The following is an 18,607-nucleotide window of genomic DNA, read 5'->3' as shown; positions in this document are numbered from 1 at the left end:
AGTTTGAATGATGATCAGATTTAGCTGAGCATCCTATTTCAAACAATAGTAGCCTGTCAGTTGCTCTGGGAAGTTCACAGCAAGCCTTGAAAGCTAGTCTATTACTATGAGTCTGGATCTCAGGTGTCTCTTGGTATCATCACATTGCAGAGCCCATTGGCAGACGTAACAAGTCCTTTGCAAGAAGCTCCCATGGAGCCTCTCAGAGTGAAATGCTTGACTAATGCACTCTTATTGCAGGGATTTAAATGAATCAAATAACGAGTTCAGAAGTGCTGTATGCAAAATTATGTTCTGCCAGATTGAGGGGGTTGGTGTGCGGGAGGAAAAAAAGGAATCTCCCAGAGGAGACTTAGGATAGCTTTGGCCCTAACTAAAAGGTGGGTGGTATGGGCTGCAGGAGGGGAAGATTTTTGCAGGAGGGAGCAAGAGGAGTGAGAACTGACAGAAGGAGATGGATGGCATAACTAATTGCCGCTTCTCTCAGTTGCGTTAGGCGATGAATAACCAAAATGAATTAAAAAAACACAAATAAATGGGAAGCGCACATAAAATGAGTATCTCTTAGGCAATCAACTATTTATGGAAACTCAAGTTCCATAGGGGTGCAAAGGTTTCCTGATACATAGAAAAAGAACTGTTTTGATGTAATATAAAATGACCTGCAATTTATGCCAGAGATAATATTTTATCTTCTTATCCTGCTGACGCATCTAACACAGATATGAATTAAAAATAAAAGTGTGAATCCCCTAGAGGTAGGCAGATCTACCCATTGTTGTCCGGCAGTGATCTGGCAGATTCAAATTTTACAGCCCAAACTTTATGGAACCTTCTGAGTCCAGTCCAGATTTCGGATCTACTGCTTCCATTACTTAACTGTCAGGGTAAAATGGGTTTCTTGGGTTCCAGAATTTCTGGGCACTTTCTTGATGCTACTGGCCATGTAGGGAAGGATCAAAGTTTCTTGATTTGGTTCATTGCAAGAATATCATTAAATCAGAGGCCAATACAGGAAGCTTCGCCACATGTCCAGTGTGGTGTAAAATACCCGCTTCCAAATTCGTGGCAGAACATTTTGCTTTTTGGTTGTATTCCCCAAATTTTCAGGGATTAAAAAAATTCCCTGAAATTCAGAGGACGTATTCTTGAAATATGAAATGTCTTAAGATTTGAGTTTTACTGTTGAAACACCCCAAGGGAGATGTGAAAGGAGAAGGGGAGGGAGGCCACCCATGTGTCTGCTTTTAGCATTCTTTTTCCGAAAGTCTGCACCAGCTTGACTTGTTCCACAGCAGAGAAATATAATTTATACCACAATCACCTTGCTGAATTACTTATCAGCTGCCTCTCCTTACCAGCAGAAAAATGGAAAAGGATCTCAGAAAAAGGGTTTTAAAAAAATGAGTGTAATTTCAAATACAGAAAGTGTTTCTTACAAAGGCTTCTGACACTGCCCAAGTAACGACAGAGACCTATTTTTGAAATCCACATGGGAAGTGAGCTCAAAATTTTCTATCAAAAAACAAATTGCTTCTTAAGAACCCAGTAAGAAGACTTTAATCTCATCTCCAGAGGAATTCCTCTTTGGCAGCAGAACTCCTAAAACTATTGCTTCTTCCTTTTTCTGCATATTAGGAACTTAACAGCCCCACTCTGTTCCTCTTTATTTATATTCATAGCTGTTGCTTATTCCACAGCTCTGTTTCTAAAATATGCCCCTGTATAGAAAGGAGGGCTGGTATATAACTTAACCACCCAAACATTTTGCATGCTACTTTAGGCAAGACAGGAGCCCCATCCTTTTCTGTATCTTGAACACTAGGGAACATTCTTCCTTTAGCAAAGATGGTCCCTGTGTCTAGGGCCCAGCTGCCCATTCTGTCATCAGAGGCCTTTTAGTTGCTCTCAATTCGACATCTGCCACCAGTTTCACATTACCTCTTTCCATTCTTTCCAACTTTCCAGAGACCTTTCTATACATCATTCTGTTGCATACCAATAATGTGGCACATGTGTAGCCAAAAACTTGTACACCTGCTGCTGCGATCAGGGCTTGAAATTAGATAGGATGGGATGAGATACCATCCCACTTCTTTTCAGGTAGGCATAATTGAGCCTGACCAAAGAATCCCACTTCCTTTTTAAAATCCCACACTGGGCACTGGCTGCAATGCATGACACTTCCAGGATATGCCCACTCAAATACTCCTTGATAAATGAGTGTGCACAAATGGGATCATCTTAATAGATGGCCCTGGTTGCAGGCAGGCTCTCAACCTGGTTCTCCCCACCCTGGCATGGGTGGAGCTATCGCCCTCATGCCAGGGTGGCACCACAATCACCCAGGGCTATTGCCCAATCATGTTAAAGGGTGATAGTGGGGAAAAGTATAAAAGTGGCAGCACGACGTGTGCCAGGCTCCTGCTTCACGCTGCCGAACACCCGCCCGCCCTCCCTTTAATTTAGGTGTCCTTTGGCCTTGCTTTGGACTTTGGTTGGTTGCCCATCTTGAGTCAGGGACTGGGTAGAATTTTTTTCCATTTGGCAAATTGGCACGGGCCACTTGGTTTTTGCCTACCTCTTAGCAATCGTCACAACTTTGTAAGGTTTGGCGGTTAGGCATTGGCTTATGGTGAATGGGGGAGGGGAGGTCGGCCATCGCCTGCCCCTCCATTATCAAGGGTATTCCATTAAAGGAAGCCAGGGCCTGGCTCCTGTCCAAAGTCCGCTTTGGGGGCCACACTAGGCCAGGGGAGATGCAGGCGGGTTCCCCCAAAGCAATTTCCCTTTGGGTGGTTTGCCCTTACAGACTTCCTGAAAAGGGGGCAGGAGTCAGATATAGTCTTGCCAGTGCCTAAGCCAATACCGCTCACATTTCTGTAATCAATAAAGTTGTGGCCAAAATTTTGCCCCAAAACCTTAAACAAAATATCTGTGTCTGTGTGAATTTATTTACCCTAATGGGGGTTCGGCTTGAGGGTCTTGCCACGCAACCTAATTCTTATAGCTTCCTGTAAACCTAATTCACAGGGAGGTTCACATCTTCCTGCCTTTGAATAAATGACTGTTTACACTCTAAATACTCAGGGATATGCAACCCATCCTTGCAAGCATTGTTCTCAGTCTTTTCATAACTGGTTCTGCTTCTCTTGAAATTCCTCAGCTGTATGAAGATGAGACTTTGAATATCCCAGGACATCTGTGAAAACCTACCAGGCAGCCCAACACACTAGTCACTTTGTGCCAGAGAACCCAGCTGCATGCAGCTTCTTCCCCTTTACTCTTCCCTTCTCCTTCCCCCACCCTGGAGCTAAGACTGGGCCAACAGCTCAGTAGCAGAACATCTGCCTTGCATACAGCTTCCTATATTCCTAATTTCCTATGATGGAGGTGAACTTGGTGGAAGATACAGGATCCGCAGAGGAGTGTTTAACTGGTTATTAGATATCAGAACCTGCGTTCTGCTTGAGAGGAGGGGTCTACTCAGGAAGAGTAAACATCAGGCATATCTTGTTCCTCAGGAAGGGAAATTGTGACTGTACTTACCATAAAACATGAAACATTAAAACATGACAAATTGCCTTCAAAGTTAGTGGACTGTGCCCCAATTCTCACCCATATGTTGCTGCACCTACTGTTTGGTCTCAGCCCCTGACATGAGAAACTGATCACAAACAGTTCCAAGGCCAGAGCCAGTATTTATGCAATTACCGTCTGCAACAATGTGCATCTTTGAATACACACAAGTGGATATGTACAAGGATTTACCACCTTTCCGTAAGTACAATTCAACAAGTGTCTAGGATCAAGTTTACATAATTGCTTGAGGATAACCTGTTAAATGAAATTAATCCATGTACTCACAACATGGAACACTTATTTCCGATATTATTTTCTTACTTATTATTTTATTTTATTTAAAATATTTATGAGCTGGCGCTCATTAAAACCATACCGCAGCAATGCAGAACAGAGGAATTCAATACAAAGTAAAAATTTGAAAACAAAAAATAATGACTGAATATGCCATTAAAATAATCCAACAAACATGATACATCATAATTACAGTAGCCAGGAATAATTCAGCAATATTCCAGGGTATAAACTTACAAGGTAGCTTATGAAAATAGCATGTACACAGGCAGGCAAATAAAGTACAGTGGTACCTCGGGTTACATACGCTTCAGGTTACATACGCTTCAGGTTACAGACTCCACCAACCCAGAAATAGTACCTTGGGTTAAGAACTCTGCTTCAGGATGAGAACAGAAATTGTGCAGCGGCGGCAGCAGGAGGCCCCATTAGCTAAAGTGGTGCTTCAGGTTAAGAACAGTTTCAGGTTAAGAATGGACCTCCGGAACGAATTAAGTACGTAACCAGAGGTACCACTGTATATATTTCTAGGAATATAATATTAAAATGAAGACTAGGCTAAATTTCTGGAGAAAATTATTAATGAAGGGCATGGCACTTTCTTTTAGGCTTCACTTGAGAGAGATAGAGACAGAGAAAGAAAACTGTTATGGTTATTCATTGTAACTTTGCTTAGAATTCATTCAAAAAGAAAGAAAGAAATGCACTCAATTGAAAGATGGCCTTGATCTTGATTTAAATGTTGTTTGGCAGTTATATTTCTGAATGATAGCACTGTGCAACATCAGTTCCTCTGGAGGCTGAAAAATGTGTAGATTTATGGACCAGCTTTCCTTCTCCCCCTCTGTTCCCCAAGAAAACTGAAGAGAAGTGTTGCCTTCAAACTAGGGCTGAAGTTGGCTTGCCTGATGGAATTCTACAGATATCTAGATTTATATTGTATTTAGGCAACGACAGAATCATGCTTGCTAGCTGAAAATAGATAAATAATCAATCTGTTTCTAAACTATAAGAAAATTCAGGATGTTCATCTGATTATTAGTCAAAATGGCAAGGGTAAAAAAAGCTGCAAGTGAATATTTATGCTCAGGTAGGCTATCAGGCCTGTCCCATAGGAAGAGAGAGTGACAAATACATAGTGACAATTGGAAGATGAATCTGCATCCACAGAAAAAAACATAGCATTACTGATAGATCTAGGAAGATTTTCTGCCATATGAGATTTCACTAGCCTTCCTTTTTCATTTGAGACTTCACAGGCAACAAAAGCTGCCAATAAAAAACAAACAAGCAGCACCCCCACCCCCAGGGTGCCAGCACAGACTTACATGTTTGCCAACAATTCACAAATATTTCTTCTGAAAGATGGTTAAAGACACAGGCTATTTTCTGATGTGCGCATTGCATCCATACCAAACTAATTAACTTAAATTCACTTTCGTGGAATGCACATAGCTTGGGAGCAGCAATCTGGCATCCCTTGTAGATAGAGGCATCTCCATACGCTTGCAAAGCTTCAACAGTAAAAAATATGTCAGAAAGCACTGCTGAGGAAGAATTCAGCCTAACACTTTTGAGAGCTGAGTTCAAGACCTGCATGGTACTCCTCAGTACTGAGCACATGGACAGTCTAGCATCATTTAAGGGATAGTGTTCCTATTTTGATGAACCAAGAGTTTAGTTGGACAAAAATGAACTAAAATAGACTGAACATTGATATTACAGTTGGATCAACTCCTGGACCATTCATAATGGAAGAAATGTGGGGCAGAAGTGTCATAAATTAAGCAAAATAAAGCATATCCTCAAAGTATTTGTATTGCTCTCCTGATAAAATTCTGAATGCTAATTTTCATTGCAAACATGCTAAGTAATAGACAACAATCCTTAATAATACAAAAAACAATAATTAGCAGACAGCCCTACTATGAAATGATATTTGCATGAGACAAGGTTGCTTCAACATGGCTTTGGATGCCTACCTCATAAAGGTCAATGACGACATTCCCCTCTAGTCCTCGGTTGCTCTTGACGTTCTCCAAGGCTAGGGTGAAGTAGATCCCTCGGGTGTCAGAAATGTAAAGGTTGTATGTGTCATTCTGGTTCCATTCCTGAACTGCCGCAAACACCTGATTCTCATTTGTGCTGATAATATGCATGTCCTGTTAAGTAAGATAAAAGGCTTATTACCCCCCAATCTTTATATTTCTCTGCCCTTTGGGACACAAAGCAATTTCCACGACTTATGCCACAGCAGGGGAAGGACCATGAGTTATGAGTGATGTTAAACAATTTTCTATTAGACCAAGCCAATAAATTATCATATTCTGCCTTTCCTTATTTGTGTGTTTTTAATTTTAAAATGGCTGCAGGGTGGTTAGTGAGGAAGAGGGAAGGAGATTCCAGAGTCCTTGAAGGAGTTTCACCCTGCTTCATTTTTTATTTATACATTTGCATGTTTTATTGCTCCTGGAAGATTCACAGCCTAAAGGGCTCCTTCTACCAAGTAGACCTGGAAAGCACAGCTATCAAGGTAGCCAGGACAGTGAGCCTTAACTTGCAATAAGAGAGACTAAGCTCTAGCAATAAGAAAGGAGTTAGAATTTCCATCCATTCCAAAGTGGCTACCAAATTGCCCTTTTCCTGGGAAACATCAGTCTTGGACCTATTTAATACCTGGAAAATTAAGGCAATCTCTAGTATCTCCAGGTAGGTCTGGGAGGCACTCCCAGTCTGAAATCCTGAAGTGTCATTGCCAGTCATCACCTGGGAAGACAGACAAACTAATGCCATTGTACTGGAAGAAGCAAAGATCACCAGTGTCAAAGCAATGATTCTTCAACATCAACTTCATTGGACTGGTCATGTTGTGTGGATGCCTGGTTGTTGTTGTTTAGTCGTTTAGTCGTGTCCGACTCTTCATTACCCCATGGATCAGAACACGCCAGGCACTCCTGTCTTCCACTGCCCCCCGCAGTTTGGTCAATATCATGCTGGTAGCTTCGAGAACACTGTCCAACCATCTTGTCCTCTGTTGTCCCCTTCTCCTTGTGCCCTCCATCTTTCCCAACATCAGGGTCTTTTCCAGGGAGTCTTCTCTTCTCATGAGGTGGCCAAAGTATTAGAGCCTCAGCTTCACGATTTGTCCTTCCAGTGAGGATTCAGGGCTGATTTCCTTAAGAATGAATAGGTTTGATCTTCTTGCAGTCCATGGAACTCTCAAGCATCTCCTCCAGCACCATAATTCAAAAGCATCAATTCTTCAGCGATCAGCTTTTATGGTCCAGCTCTCACTTCCATACAGGATGCCTGATTATCACCTTCCAAAGCAACTACTCTATTTAGAACTTGAAAATGGAAAGTGTAATGCTGGTGATCAACAAAAGAGGTTCAAAGACTGTCTCAAGGTAAATCTTTAAAAATGTAATATGAGCACCGACAACTGGGAAACACTGGCCTGCGAGCGCTCCAATTGGAGAACAGCCTTTACCAAAGGTGTCATGAGTTTTGAAGACGCTTGAACTCAGGACAAAAGAGAGAAATGCTCTAAGAGGAAGGCACGCTTGGCAAACCCTCACCGTGATCAACCGCTGCCCAGAAACCTATGTCCCCACTTTGGAAGGACATGTGGATCCGGAATTGGCCTCCACAGTCACTTATGGTCTCAATGTTAAGACCATGTTCATGGAAGACAAAGTTACTCCTCTATGAGTGATTGCCAAAGAAGAAGAAGAAGGCTGGGGTACATATAGATGGCCCCAACTGGACTGACTCCAGAAGCTTCCTCTGTTCCTTTGTTTATGAACAGATAGAAATGTATTAAACAATATATACCTTTATAGAATGATAGAAAAGTAACAAACAAAGTAGGATGATGGGAAGCTGCCTTACACCAAATCAGACTATTGCTCCATCTAGCTCGGTATTTTATGCACTGACTGGCATCACTTCTCCAGGGTTTCACGCAGTGGGCATTCCCATTCCTACCTGGAGATGCCAGGAATCGATGCTGAGTTTTTCTGCCTGCAAAGCCAATGCTCTAACACTGAGCTATGGCCATCTCCTTGATTAAATTACCTCTTCTTGTCAAAGACTTTGTACTTATCAATACTACTTATACTAGGCACATTTACCTTTGGTAGCGAGTACTTGGGCAATTTTATTTGCGTGAAGGGTTCCCTTCTGTAAGACACATAGTAATTTGCTCTTCCACCAGTCGTCACCTGTACAAATACAAGAGAGAGAAGAATGAATACTATTTAAGCACATACCATTCGGTGACTCCCTGACAATTTTGCAAGATTTTTGGTTCATAGAATCATAGTGTTGGAAGGGATCCCAAGGTTTACCCAGTCCAACCCCCTGCTATGCAGAAATTTCAGCTAAAGCATCCAAGGTGGTAATTCAGCATCATTGTTTGAAAGAGGGGGAAAATGCCTGCAAATTGTAAATGTCATCCTGCTCTCCAGGCTTGATGAAGCTGAAATAGTCACCCACAATCGTGTTGTTCTGAATTTCATCTCAGTTTCTGTTCTTGGTTGCATGCACAACCTCACATTTCAATTTTGATTATGATTTATCTGCTGAGTTTCAGAAGAAGGACTGGAGCAAGTATAGTTTTGTTTGCACCCAAGCCAAATGGACAACTAGAAATCAAACTCTTTTCTTTGAGGTGTTTCTAGACAGATTGCTGTATAATTTGTTCTAACAACTTCCTGAGTATTGAGGCCAGGCTAACCTGGGGAACTACAGTCTCATTAGTCTGACTTCAATACCTGGGAAATTGCTAGAACAAATTATAAAGCAATCAATTTGTAGCCACTTCTTGGAAATTGCTAGCAGTCAGCATGGATTTATAAAGCAGAAGGCTTAACAAACCAATCTAAACTCTTCCTTTTGAGGGCAGCTGATTTAGGGGGCAAGAAAAATATAGTTGTCATAATCAACCTCTACTTTTGACACAGCACTAGCTGACACTCTCTTACTAGAACAGAGGAAGAAAGGATGTGTAGGGGGACTGCCAACTTATGACTCAAAAGGGATACTATCAACACAAGTGTCAAAGAGAACTGTTCTAAAAGGGGGCTCCCTAACTGGTCTGTTTTGGATCCAGTGTGGCTCTACACTGTAAATAAAATACATAAAAGTATGGAGAATATTTGCCTCACATATATTTTAAGATAATATTAGAATAATATTTGTTTTTTATTGCTCCTATAAATAATAAAATGGGAAACGATGATGGGAAATGAAATCATTACATATAGAAAAAGGGAGGAAGCAAAACTACCAGTTCTGGCTAAGCACTTCTAAAAGTGCCTACAACTTATGCTTGATAAATAAGAGAACACACATATCTATACTGGATATATATATATCCAAGCCCTGCTCATACTAAAGATATAGGGTTTTATATTTGTCACTGGTCAAATGGAAGGACAGCAAGAATATTTTCAGAAGAAAAAGAAAAGTTAAGTGAATAAATTTTGACTCTATAGTATTTGCTTTAGCATGCATGTAGGGTCTGAGATAATGCAATAGACCAAATGCTCCTTTATTATATCAAAACATTTACTGACTTTTAAGATTTCTAATAAAGCCTACAAAATTCCCTTTGCAGATATGTATTTTAGCTTCCTTTGAAATTTCGGCATTTTATATTGCTGTAGCATCAATAATACTCCCAGTAATCATATCATCTCTAGATGGTGGCATATTTCTATAGACAAGCTGTCATTCAAAGGCAGAGCGAAGACTGGCTATAATGCACAGAGATTTCATATCTGATCTTCTCCAGACAAGGCTCTGGCAGTGAATGAGAAGTGAAAAAGAGGCCTGTCCTTCAGAGCAGTCGAAGATTTTTGGAATCTGATTCTGCTCTGAATGTGGGACTTTATCATGAATTCTTCAGTGCATCACTCTCAATCCAGACACACAGAGCCGAGATCATTTTGTCCAGAAGAAGTGGTTACAAAAAGAAGAGTCGGTGCGCTAACACTTAAGTTATAAAGGCGATGTGCAACGGTATCATCTATAGTATGACTTGACAATCTTCCTCTGTTGCAAAAATAGTAGGAAGGATGGTTATTGACAATTATTAGGCACCCCACACACACTAGAGTATGTCTTGTACAATCAGAATGTTGGGATTCAGTATTTTATTTATTTATTATTTAGTAAGAGATTTAGCAAATGTCATCAAAATTATTGCAGGGCGGCTTACAAAAAATCAGATACTATAAAACAAAATATGTACAGTGGTACCTCGGGATGCGAATGGGATCTGTTCCGGAGCCCCGTTCGCATCCTGAATGGAACGTAAGATGCAACATCGCGTTTTGCCACTTCCGCGCATGCGCGTGACGTCATTTTGAGCGTCTGCGCATTCACGAGTGGCGAAACCTGGAAGTAATGCACTCCATTACTTCCAGGTTGCCGTGGAGCACAACTCGAACGTGCTTAACCCGAAGCACATTCAGCTCGTGGTATGACTGTAATAAGTAAAACAATTTAAAATAATTCTGATAAATTGCACAAATAACATAGTTAGCAACAACAACAACAACAACAACTTAACCCATGAGTATCTAAAAGCCTGACAAAAAATAATAATCACCAATTTTAACCTGGCGTTACCCATACCAATGGATTCAAGTTACAAGAAAGGAGATTTTGACTCAACATCAGGAAGAACTTTCTGATACTAAGAGCTGTTTGACAGTGGAACAAACTTCCTCGGGAGGTGGTGGACTCTCCTTCATTGGAGGTTTTCAAGCAGAGGTTGGATGGCCATCTGTCATGGATGCTTGTTTAGATTCCTGCATTTTAGGGGTTGGACTAGATGAGCCTTGGAGTCCCTTCCAACTCTATGATTCTATGATACTATGTACCAAGGTACACTTCAGTGTGGAATTCATTCCACAGACATGGAAACACTGCCCTAAAGAGTCTTCCATGGGCCCCTATGCTATATGTTTTATTCAACACAGGGACCATCAAATTGTAGTCCTACGAATCACCCCATTATAGAACTTCCATCTTATTTGGATTCAGTTTCAAATTACTGGTCAATATCAAACTCATTACTGTCTTCAGGTACAGATTAACAATCTTCACTAGAGGCAGTGATACTGATGGAGCAGAGGATAAAGCTAGGAGGCATCAGCATATTGATGATACATTGCTCTGAATGTCCTTATGACTGCTTCCAGTAGGTTCATATAGATATTAAACAGCATAGGGAGCAAGACTGATTCCCGTGGGACTCCCACAGAGCTGAGCAGAAGTCACCCAATGTTACTTTATGGAACCACCCTCGAAATAGGAGCAAAACCACCAGAAAGTGATGCCTCCAATTCCTAAATCCCAAATGCGTTTAGGAAGGATAGCATGGCCAACGGCATCAAAAGCCACTGAAAGGTGCAAGAGAATCAAGGGGGTTGCACTCCTCCTATGTCTCTTCTGACAAAATAATCAACTAGGGCAACCAAGACAGCTTTGACTACCAAACCAAGCCTTTAGCCAGATGGAAATGGGCCTAGATCAGTTTCATCTAAGCACACCTGAAGATCACCACTGTCTGCTGGAGCACCTTGCCCAAGAAGGGAAGATTAGCAACTTGATGATACCACCACCTCCTTCAAGGCCAATGGCTGTGGAAGTCTCCGAATGCCACCATGGGAGGGCTCTCCAGCAGCACTCCTGAGACCAACTCTGACAGTTCAACCCCAGAGAGATTGTTGGACAGTGAGGTAAATGGTAGACCAACAAGATCCTTATTCTTTCTCTCAGGTCCAACATTTATAACAGACCTTCATCTCCAGTCACAGAGCAGATAACAGCAACTCCCTATCCCCACCCTTCCAGTCCGGACTGGTGCTGCAGTGAGTAAACTAGGGGGAAAGCTGTTTAGAGCTGCTCCACTCAGCTCACCCACCCATGTCCTCCCCATTAAAGCATGGAACAAATATGTTTTATTCAAGACCAACATGGCATTTATCTGCAGCAGCACCAGACTTGAGAGTGAACTGGCATGGCCAGCCAAATTCAGAGAGGTGGGGAGTGGCTAAGAAGGGATAATGGTCTAATGGTGGCCAAGTCACCTTCTACAAGATTTTATTAAACATCTTCAATGTTATCTCTTCCCTTGCCAGTAATCACTGAAATGACAGGTCCATCATATCCATATCCCTTCTCAGCACATGGAATCTGTCCACGCCAAGAGCTAGAATGACATTACGGCCAAGTCTTTTATATGGATTATCATCACAGGGATAAGTCATCAGATGATACCATTTCCAGTGGTCTCTACATGATTCATGTGACGTGTGCTCTGGCTCTAGCTTTACAGATGAGCTGAGCTTTTAATCCAGACATCTCACCACAATCGTACCTCCAAGACTCTGCTGGGCTGCACTGAGTGGCAAGAAATTCCAAATATTATAGGAAACACCATGGAAGGGGGGGGCATAGCTATGTGCTCAGTTGCAGCTCCACTGGGAGAAAGAAAGGAAACCCTCTGTTGGGAGGACCAATCTGATGCTTACATCAGCAGGGATTTGGCCTTTTCATGATTTACACCTAGGGTAATAAAAATCACAAGCAATTATCAAACCTTCATTACCATTTGTGAAGCTCTCTAGTGAGGAATGAAGTTCAGGAGCCCCTTTTTCATTTATTTTGATGAACTTTGCATATAAGAAAACTTGCCTACACTGAATCCTAGAGATTATTACAGCTTTTTCCCCCTCCGACACCACCTTTTATTTCATATTTGATGAATGCCATCCAATTATTTCTCCTGCACCCATCAATCATACTTAGCCCAGAATTAGCTGGGTTTGTCTTTTTTACTCTCCCTTTACTTAATGATGGGCTCGTTAATCTGGGTGGGGGGTTTTCCCCCTTCCCTTGGCTTTATATTTTATGAGTTTAATTAGGAAGCTGGCCAATTGAAATGATTCCATTGGACAAATGTGTTTATCATTAAATGTATCTATCTGTCTTCTCTGCTTGATGTTCTGACTTCACTTTTCCAGGACTTTGCATTATTTCATACCTGCACTGCACTTCAAATGTAATAAATGAGTAAAACTTTATAACAAAATGCTAATCTAGCATGATATCCATGTCTCCTTTAACTATTTTAATACATTTTATTTATACCTTTATTTATACCTTTAATTATTTTAATACATTCCAAATATTTATTGTGTGAACGTAAGAAGATCCCCACCGGATCAGACCTATGGGCATATAATCCAGGATCCTGTTCTCACAATGGCCAATCAGATGCCTGTGGGAAGCCTATAGGGAAGACATGAGCACAACAGCACTCTCCCTACTTGCAGCTGCTAGCAACTGTATTCAGAGGCATACCACCTCCAATAATGGAGCTGCTACATAGCCATCGTGGCTAGTAGCCATTGATAGCCCTACCTTCCATGGAATACCTAAATGGACCTTGACTGATTTACATGCTGAAAGACATACTCTGGCTTCATCTCAGACCGTATAAATCTTTCACCTTTTACAAAGCTTAATTTCAAATAACAATTAATATTATATTTATAATCAAACCTGATTCATAACAGAGTACAGTGGTACCTCAGGTTACAGACGCTTCAGGTTACAGACTCCGCTAATCCAGAAATAGTACCTCAGGTTAAGAACTTTGCTTCAGGATGAGAACAGAAATCATGCAGCAGCGGCAGCAGGAGGCCCCATTAGCTAAAGTGGTACCTCAGGTTAAGAACAGTTTCAGGTTAAGAACGGACCTCCAGAACGAATTAAGTTCTTAACCCGAGGTACCACTGTAGCTGTATTCCTGAGGAATTAAGGTAAAGGTAAAGGACCCCTGGACAGTTAAGTCCAGTCAAAGGCGACTATGGGGTGCAGCGCTCACCACACTCCAGGCCGAGGGAGCCGGCGTTTGTCCAAAGACAGCTTTTGTTGGCTGTATCTCAACTTGTTTCCTTTTGGAAACAATGGGAGGGAAAGAAAAGGAGAGATGTAGATACCTGAGTGAATCTGATCTTACCCCAGTTGGTGTCAGGGACCAGGATAGCATTGATCCTTTGGATCCCAGATGTTTCTCAGTCCTCCCCTGGCATACCACCTTTTTGGCCCTAACAGAGTCAGAGCTCTAGTTTGCCCAGGATGTCTGCTTCTTCAGCAGTGGCACGGAAGGGGAATCCAACATCAACTCTCTCTATCTCTGCCATCAGGACTTTGCGTCTTCCATTGGAGAGGGATATCCAATGTCTCCTATAACCCCAGGACACTCTTCCAGGGTCCATAAGAGTGCACCCTTAGCAACTTGTCCTCAAAATTAAACACACTGGTGATTTCATAAAATGCTGTGCTCTTGTTCTGTTGATTAACTGTTATAGACATGCCTGCTCTTTGAGTCAGGAGCCCTTAGTAACCACAAACAGCTAAAGTTCCCAAACGTAGCTATCACTGCAAGTTGAGACCTTGTGGCATCGCATTTGTCTAACCATGGTATCTCATCATTTTGCTAATTAGGTAAAATGCTTGACTTCTCCCACCACCCTCCCAGCAATGACTGCTTCCCAAAACAAGTGCACAGGCCACATATAAAAAACTGAAGTTGAACATCCACAACAACACCCTTCAAGCTTTCTCTCCAAAGTAAAAATTCTTATGATACCGACAGCTGCTTATATTTAATCATCTTTATGAAGAGTTACAGGAGAAAAACATTTTAGTCTTTTTAGGTGAGTATTATATTCCCTTGTGCAGATGTTTTTTGATGCACCAGACAAAAATGGGATGAGGGAAGGGAAGGAGAAAAAAGTGAGATTTTAAACGAAACGGCACAATAAAAGGCCCCCAGAAGCAAAAGAAGGAGAGTAATGTTAATCAATTTTTGCCAACAGATGTTTTGCTTCAAGTTCCAAATCCAATAATACTTGGCTCAGTGTAGATGAAACAGTGACAGGAACTGGGGAATGCACGGTCTCAAATAAGAAAACACTTGATTGAACATTGCTCTTATATCTTCACTGTGCTGTTGTTTTTAAAATAAGCATCTGTGTTGCATGGTCTCTAGTCTCCTTGGGTTTTTATTTTTGTGGGAGCAATCCATTCCCCCTCTTCCTTTACATTTCTTAAGACTGATAATAAGTAGATCAACACTGTCAGGCATTATTCACCAATAAAACAGCTGCAATCATGTTCATCCCTGAAACGTCTCCATCCTATTAGTTTCATAATAAGCTTTTAATGATTGGTTCAATAGAAGACTCAAGGAACTGACCCCTGTGGTCCTGCCAGAGTGTTCTTGTCACCATTGATCACAAAGATAAAAATCAATTGGAGCTAAAGAGGGAGAAGTTAAAAATAAATTGTGTGGATCGATTTCTGTTAAAACCTGATAGCTCCATCTGAAGAGCCAAGGAAAAATATATTTCTATTGCATAATTGCCATGAATATATTTGAATAGATGGTTATGAATAGATGACATGACCTACAATGTTGCCCAGCTCCAATATACATGCATGGTCCCACGAAAGAAAGGATTCCACATTTGCTTTCTGACTAAGGAAGGTAATGGGGAAGCCCTTATTTGTGAAAATGATTCTTTGTACATATCAGAACCCTGTGGACATCTGGATCCAAGCAATGGCATAGTTATATTGGGATAAAAATGTGTAAGGCTGCAATCCTAACCAATCTCCATCCCTATGTGGGGAGTTGAAGAACAATGGAGCCACAATTGCATCTCCAATCTCGCCTGTCATTGCAGCTGCAGCAGAAGCAGGGATAGGACAATGAGGATGGCTACCTGCCCCGGGTCCAGGTTGGTGCGGTGTTTGATTCTGGGTCAGGCTCAATGCCAGCTGGCAATGGTTATGATTGGCTTAGAATCCAAGCTTCCCCAGCCCCTCCCATTTCAGGGCTTTCCATTGGTGGACATACTGTCAGTGGGCTTCCTACCCAGCTGCAAATTTAGAAGCTGCAAATAGGCCTGCTTAGCTGGGAGAACTAAGCAAAGAGTCACATCTGTCCTATAGCCTGGCATGGAGGGCAGCAGTTATATTGCTCTCTAAACCAGTAAATATGGACCTTCCTGGAAATCTGTAGACATTATTTTCATTTCTTTTCTAGCCTTCCAAGGAATCATCACCTATAGATATCTTGTTTCATACGTGGTTCAGGTCAAAGACCATCTGAAGTAGGTGCCAGACTCAAGCATAGATGTGACATATGAAATCTGGCTGCACCTTTGTAGAATTGCAAAAGAAACTCAGAGATTACATAAATACAGTATTGACATATTTTGCCAATACTCGTCTTTAGCTAAATGCTTTAGAAAGTATTTTTTCTTAAACCAAACTTTATGTAGTACTGTACATTGTAAGAATTCTTGTTGTTGTAAGACCCACATGCACTAATGACCAATAAATATTGAGTCAACAGTCTATCACAGTGGTCTTTTAAACAAAAAGTAGCAGTAAAATTAGTCAGCATAATCAGATGGTTTTTTTCCTTTTAATTGTCTTCTCAGAAATTGGGGAAAGATACTTTATCTTTATGAATATTAAAAGGGACTGCAGAACCCAATTCTCTGCATGCATCACCTCTGCAGAGGATGTAGCCAAAATCCAGAAAGGTTTTGGTCTTTCTTGTTGAAAGAACTCTAGCCAAGAGTCTCATTTTACCAACAAACACCCTTTCTGTTGATTTAAAAAAAAAAATCTAGGCTTCTCCTAGCACACAAGTGATACTTAAAAAATTAGGCAGCATCAAGAGCAATACTTAAAGAACCATTATGATAATGTATTCTGGTCTCTCATGCAGCAAGCACCATGGTATCTCATCCTGTAATTTCTCTCATCAAGCTCAAATTGCCACAGACCCTCCCTTCATCAGGAGAAATCAAATATCCCCTTTCCCTTCCATCACCATTTGGACTCAGTAGCATCATCAGTAAGAGCAGACGTTACAACTGGAATCTATTAATATTGGTGTAGTTTCGGACTTCCGGGTTGGTGCCTCCGGTAATGGCGGAATTCCTCTGATTGGGAGGAATTTGCCCCGTGGGAATCTGGGTCTGGCCGCCACGGCGAAGGCAGAGACCCGCAAAAAATCACAGGCGGGAGAAGCCTGTGAGCGTGGGATTCGGCGGGCACCCTTTGCACCTCCCCTACTCACGGGGAAACCCGGTTTCGGGGGTCTGGAGCAACGTGGGGTGAGCAGCGCGGTGCTTCGGATCGTCTGCTTTTTCCATGGCGCAAAGCCGCATAGCTGTTGCCGGAGAGCGCTGACTTTTTCTTGTGGACAATTTGACTTCAAAGTAATTACCCATGAGTAGAGCTGAAGCGGGAGAATTGGATTTTTAAACGTTTAATTTGGTACTGTAACGGGGAGGTTTAACACAGGAAGTCCGCCTTCCCCCTTTTGTAAATAGACTGAAGCAATGAGGCTGCAAGCTGAAGTCTTGGAAAGCCTTTTGTAAAAGACTAAATTTCCATTGGTAAAGAACATTAAACCCCCCCCCCCTTGGAGGCAGGAGAAGGGGGGGGAGTTGTGGACTGAGTATGCCTGCAGGAGAGAGCGAAGAGAGCTAAAATACCGCCGCTCTGACCCTGGAAACGGGCTGCTAGCAGGACTGACGTCCTTTGGAATGTTCATTGACAGAGTTCAGAACGTTCATTGACAGCTAGCTAAATAAGAGAAATATATTGTTTCTACTGTCTCCGGCTGCTTTTAAAAAGGAGTAAAGTAACTGAAAACTGAAACTAACTTTGGATTGTTTGAACTGTGTTTAAAAGAGGACATTATTGACTAATATAAAATAATATAAATAGAAACTGTTTCCCCCTAGTGGAAGCCTTTGAAACTGGTTGCTTTACAAGAGTTGGGCTAAGGGAATTTCCAGCTGCAAGATAAAAAACTATGAGACTCTGGGACTGACCTTGAATCTTTTAAGTGTTATGGCAAATGGAAAGGAAAAAACAGATAAGTCAACTGCTGAAAAAACATTAAGGTCTGGGAGGACTTGGCAGCAACCCAGGAGAGGCTCAACATCAGGCCTCCCTGCTTCTTCTGCTGCTGCTTCTGCATCAGTACACTCAAAACCAAGAGGAATGTCGACAGAAGAGGCTTTAGCGGTTGCATTAGGTAAGATAAATGATTCACTGGAACAGCTTAATAAGAAAGTGGATGCTGCAACTATTAAAATCGACTTAAATACGGAAAATATAAATAATCTGGGACAAAAGGTGAATACTAATACAGAAACCATCCAGAAATTGATACAGGAATCTACTTTGATACGGGAGACTGCGGAGGAAGCCAGGGAGAAAGCCGTTGCTGCTGAATGTAAAGTAACACAACTGGAGAGAGAGAGTCCCAGCCCTACAGAGGCAACTTGATGAACATAAGTTGATGCTTGCTATGATTGAACTTAAAGAAAAACAGACGAATCTGAGGATCAGAGCCCTACCTGAATTGGAGAAGGAAAGCTTGATAGACTTTCTTACACAGGAATTTGCTGACTTTTGGGACTTGGACTTGGGTCAAGAAGAGTTTAGAATTGTGAGGGCCTTCAGACTTGGAAGAGGAGGGAAAAAAGAGAAGAATAGAATAAGAGACTGCTTGATCACCCTTTGAACTAAAGAAGAGAGAGATAGAATCTTGGGTTGGCACTACCAGAAGAACCTAGAAGTACAACAGTCAAGAGTGGAAATTTTTAAAGACGTC

The 18,607-nt window shown here is 41.6% G+C and overlaps 1 protein-coding gene across 1 annotated transcript in view; it reads right to left on the bottom strand.

The window, feature by feature from the left end:
- SORCS3 (sortilin related VPS10 domain containing receptor 3) overlaps positions 1–18,607 on the bottom strand; it is a 445,632-nt gene that overhangs the window by 101,881 nt on the left and 325,144 nt on the right. Inside the window, exons 8-9 of the mRNA XM_081005898.1 lie at positions 8,010–8,099; positions 5,859–6,038 (exon numbers count right to left, since the gene is read on the bottom strand). Coding sequence (XP_080862024.1) covers positions 5,859–6,038; positions 8,010–8,099 — 270 coding nt within the window. The remainder of the gene's footprint in view (positions 1–5,858; positions 6,039–8,009; positions 8,100–18,607) is intronic.

This window comes from Podarcis pityusensis (assembly GCF_964106645.2).
Source record: "Podarcis pityusensis genome assembly, chromosome: 5".
Taxonomy (NCBI): Eukaryota; Metazoa; Chordata; class Lepidosauria; order Squamata; family Lacertidae; genus Podarcis; species Podarcis pityusensis.
The sequence above is the reverse complement of the archived record's forward strand: the minus strand, read 5'-3'. Positions and strand labels throughout refer to the sequence as shown.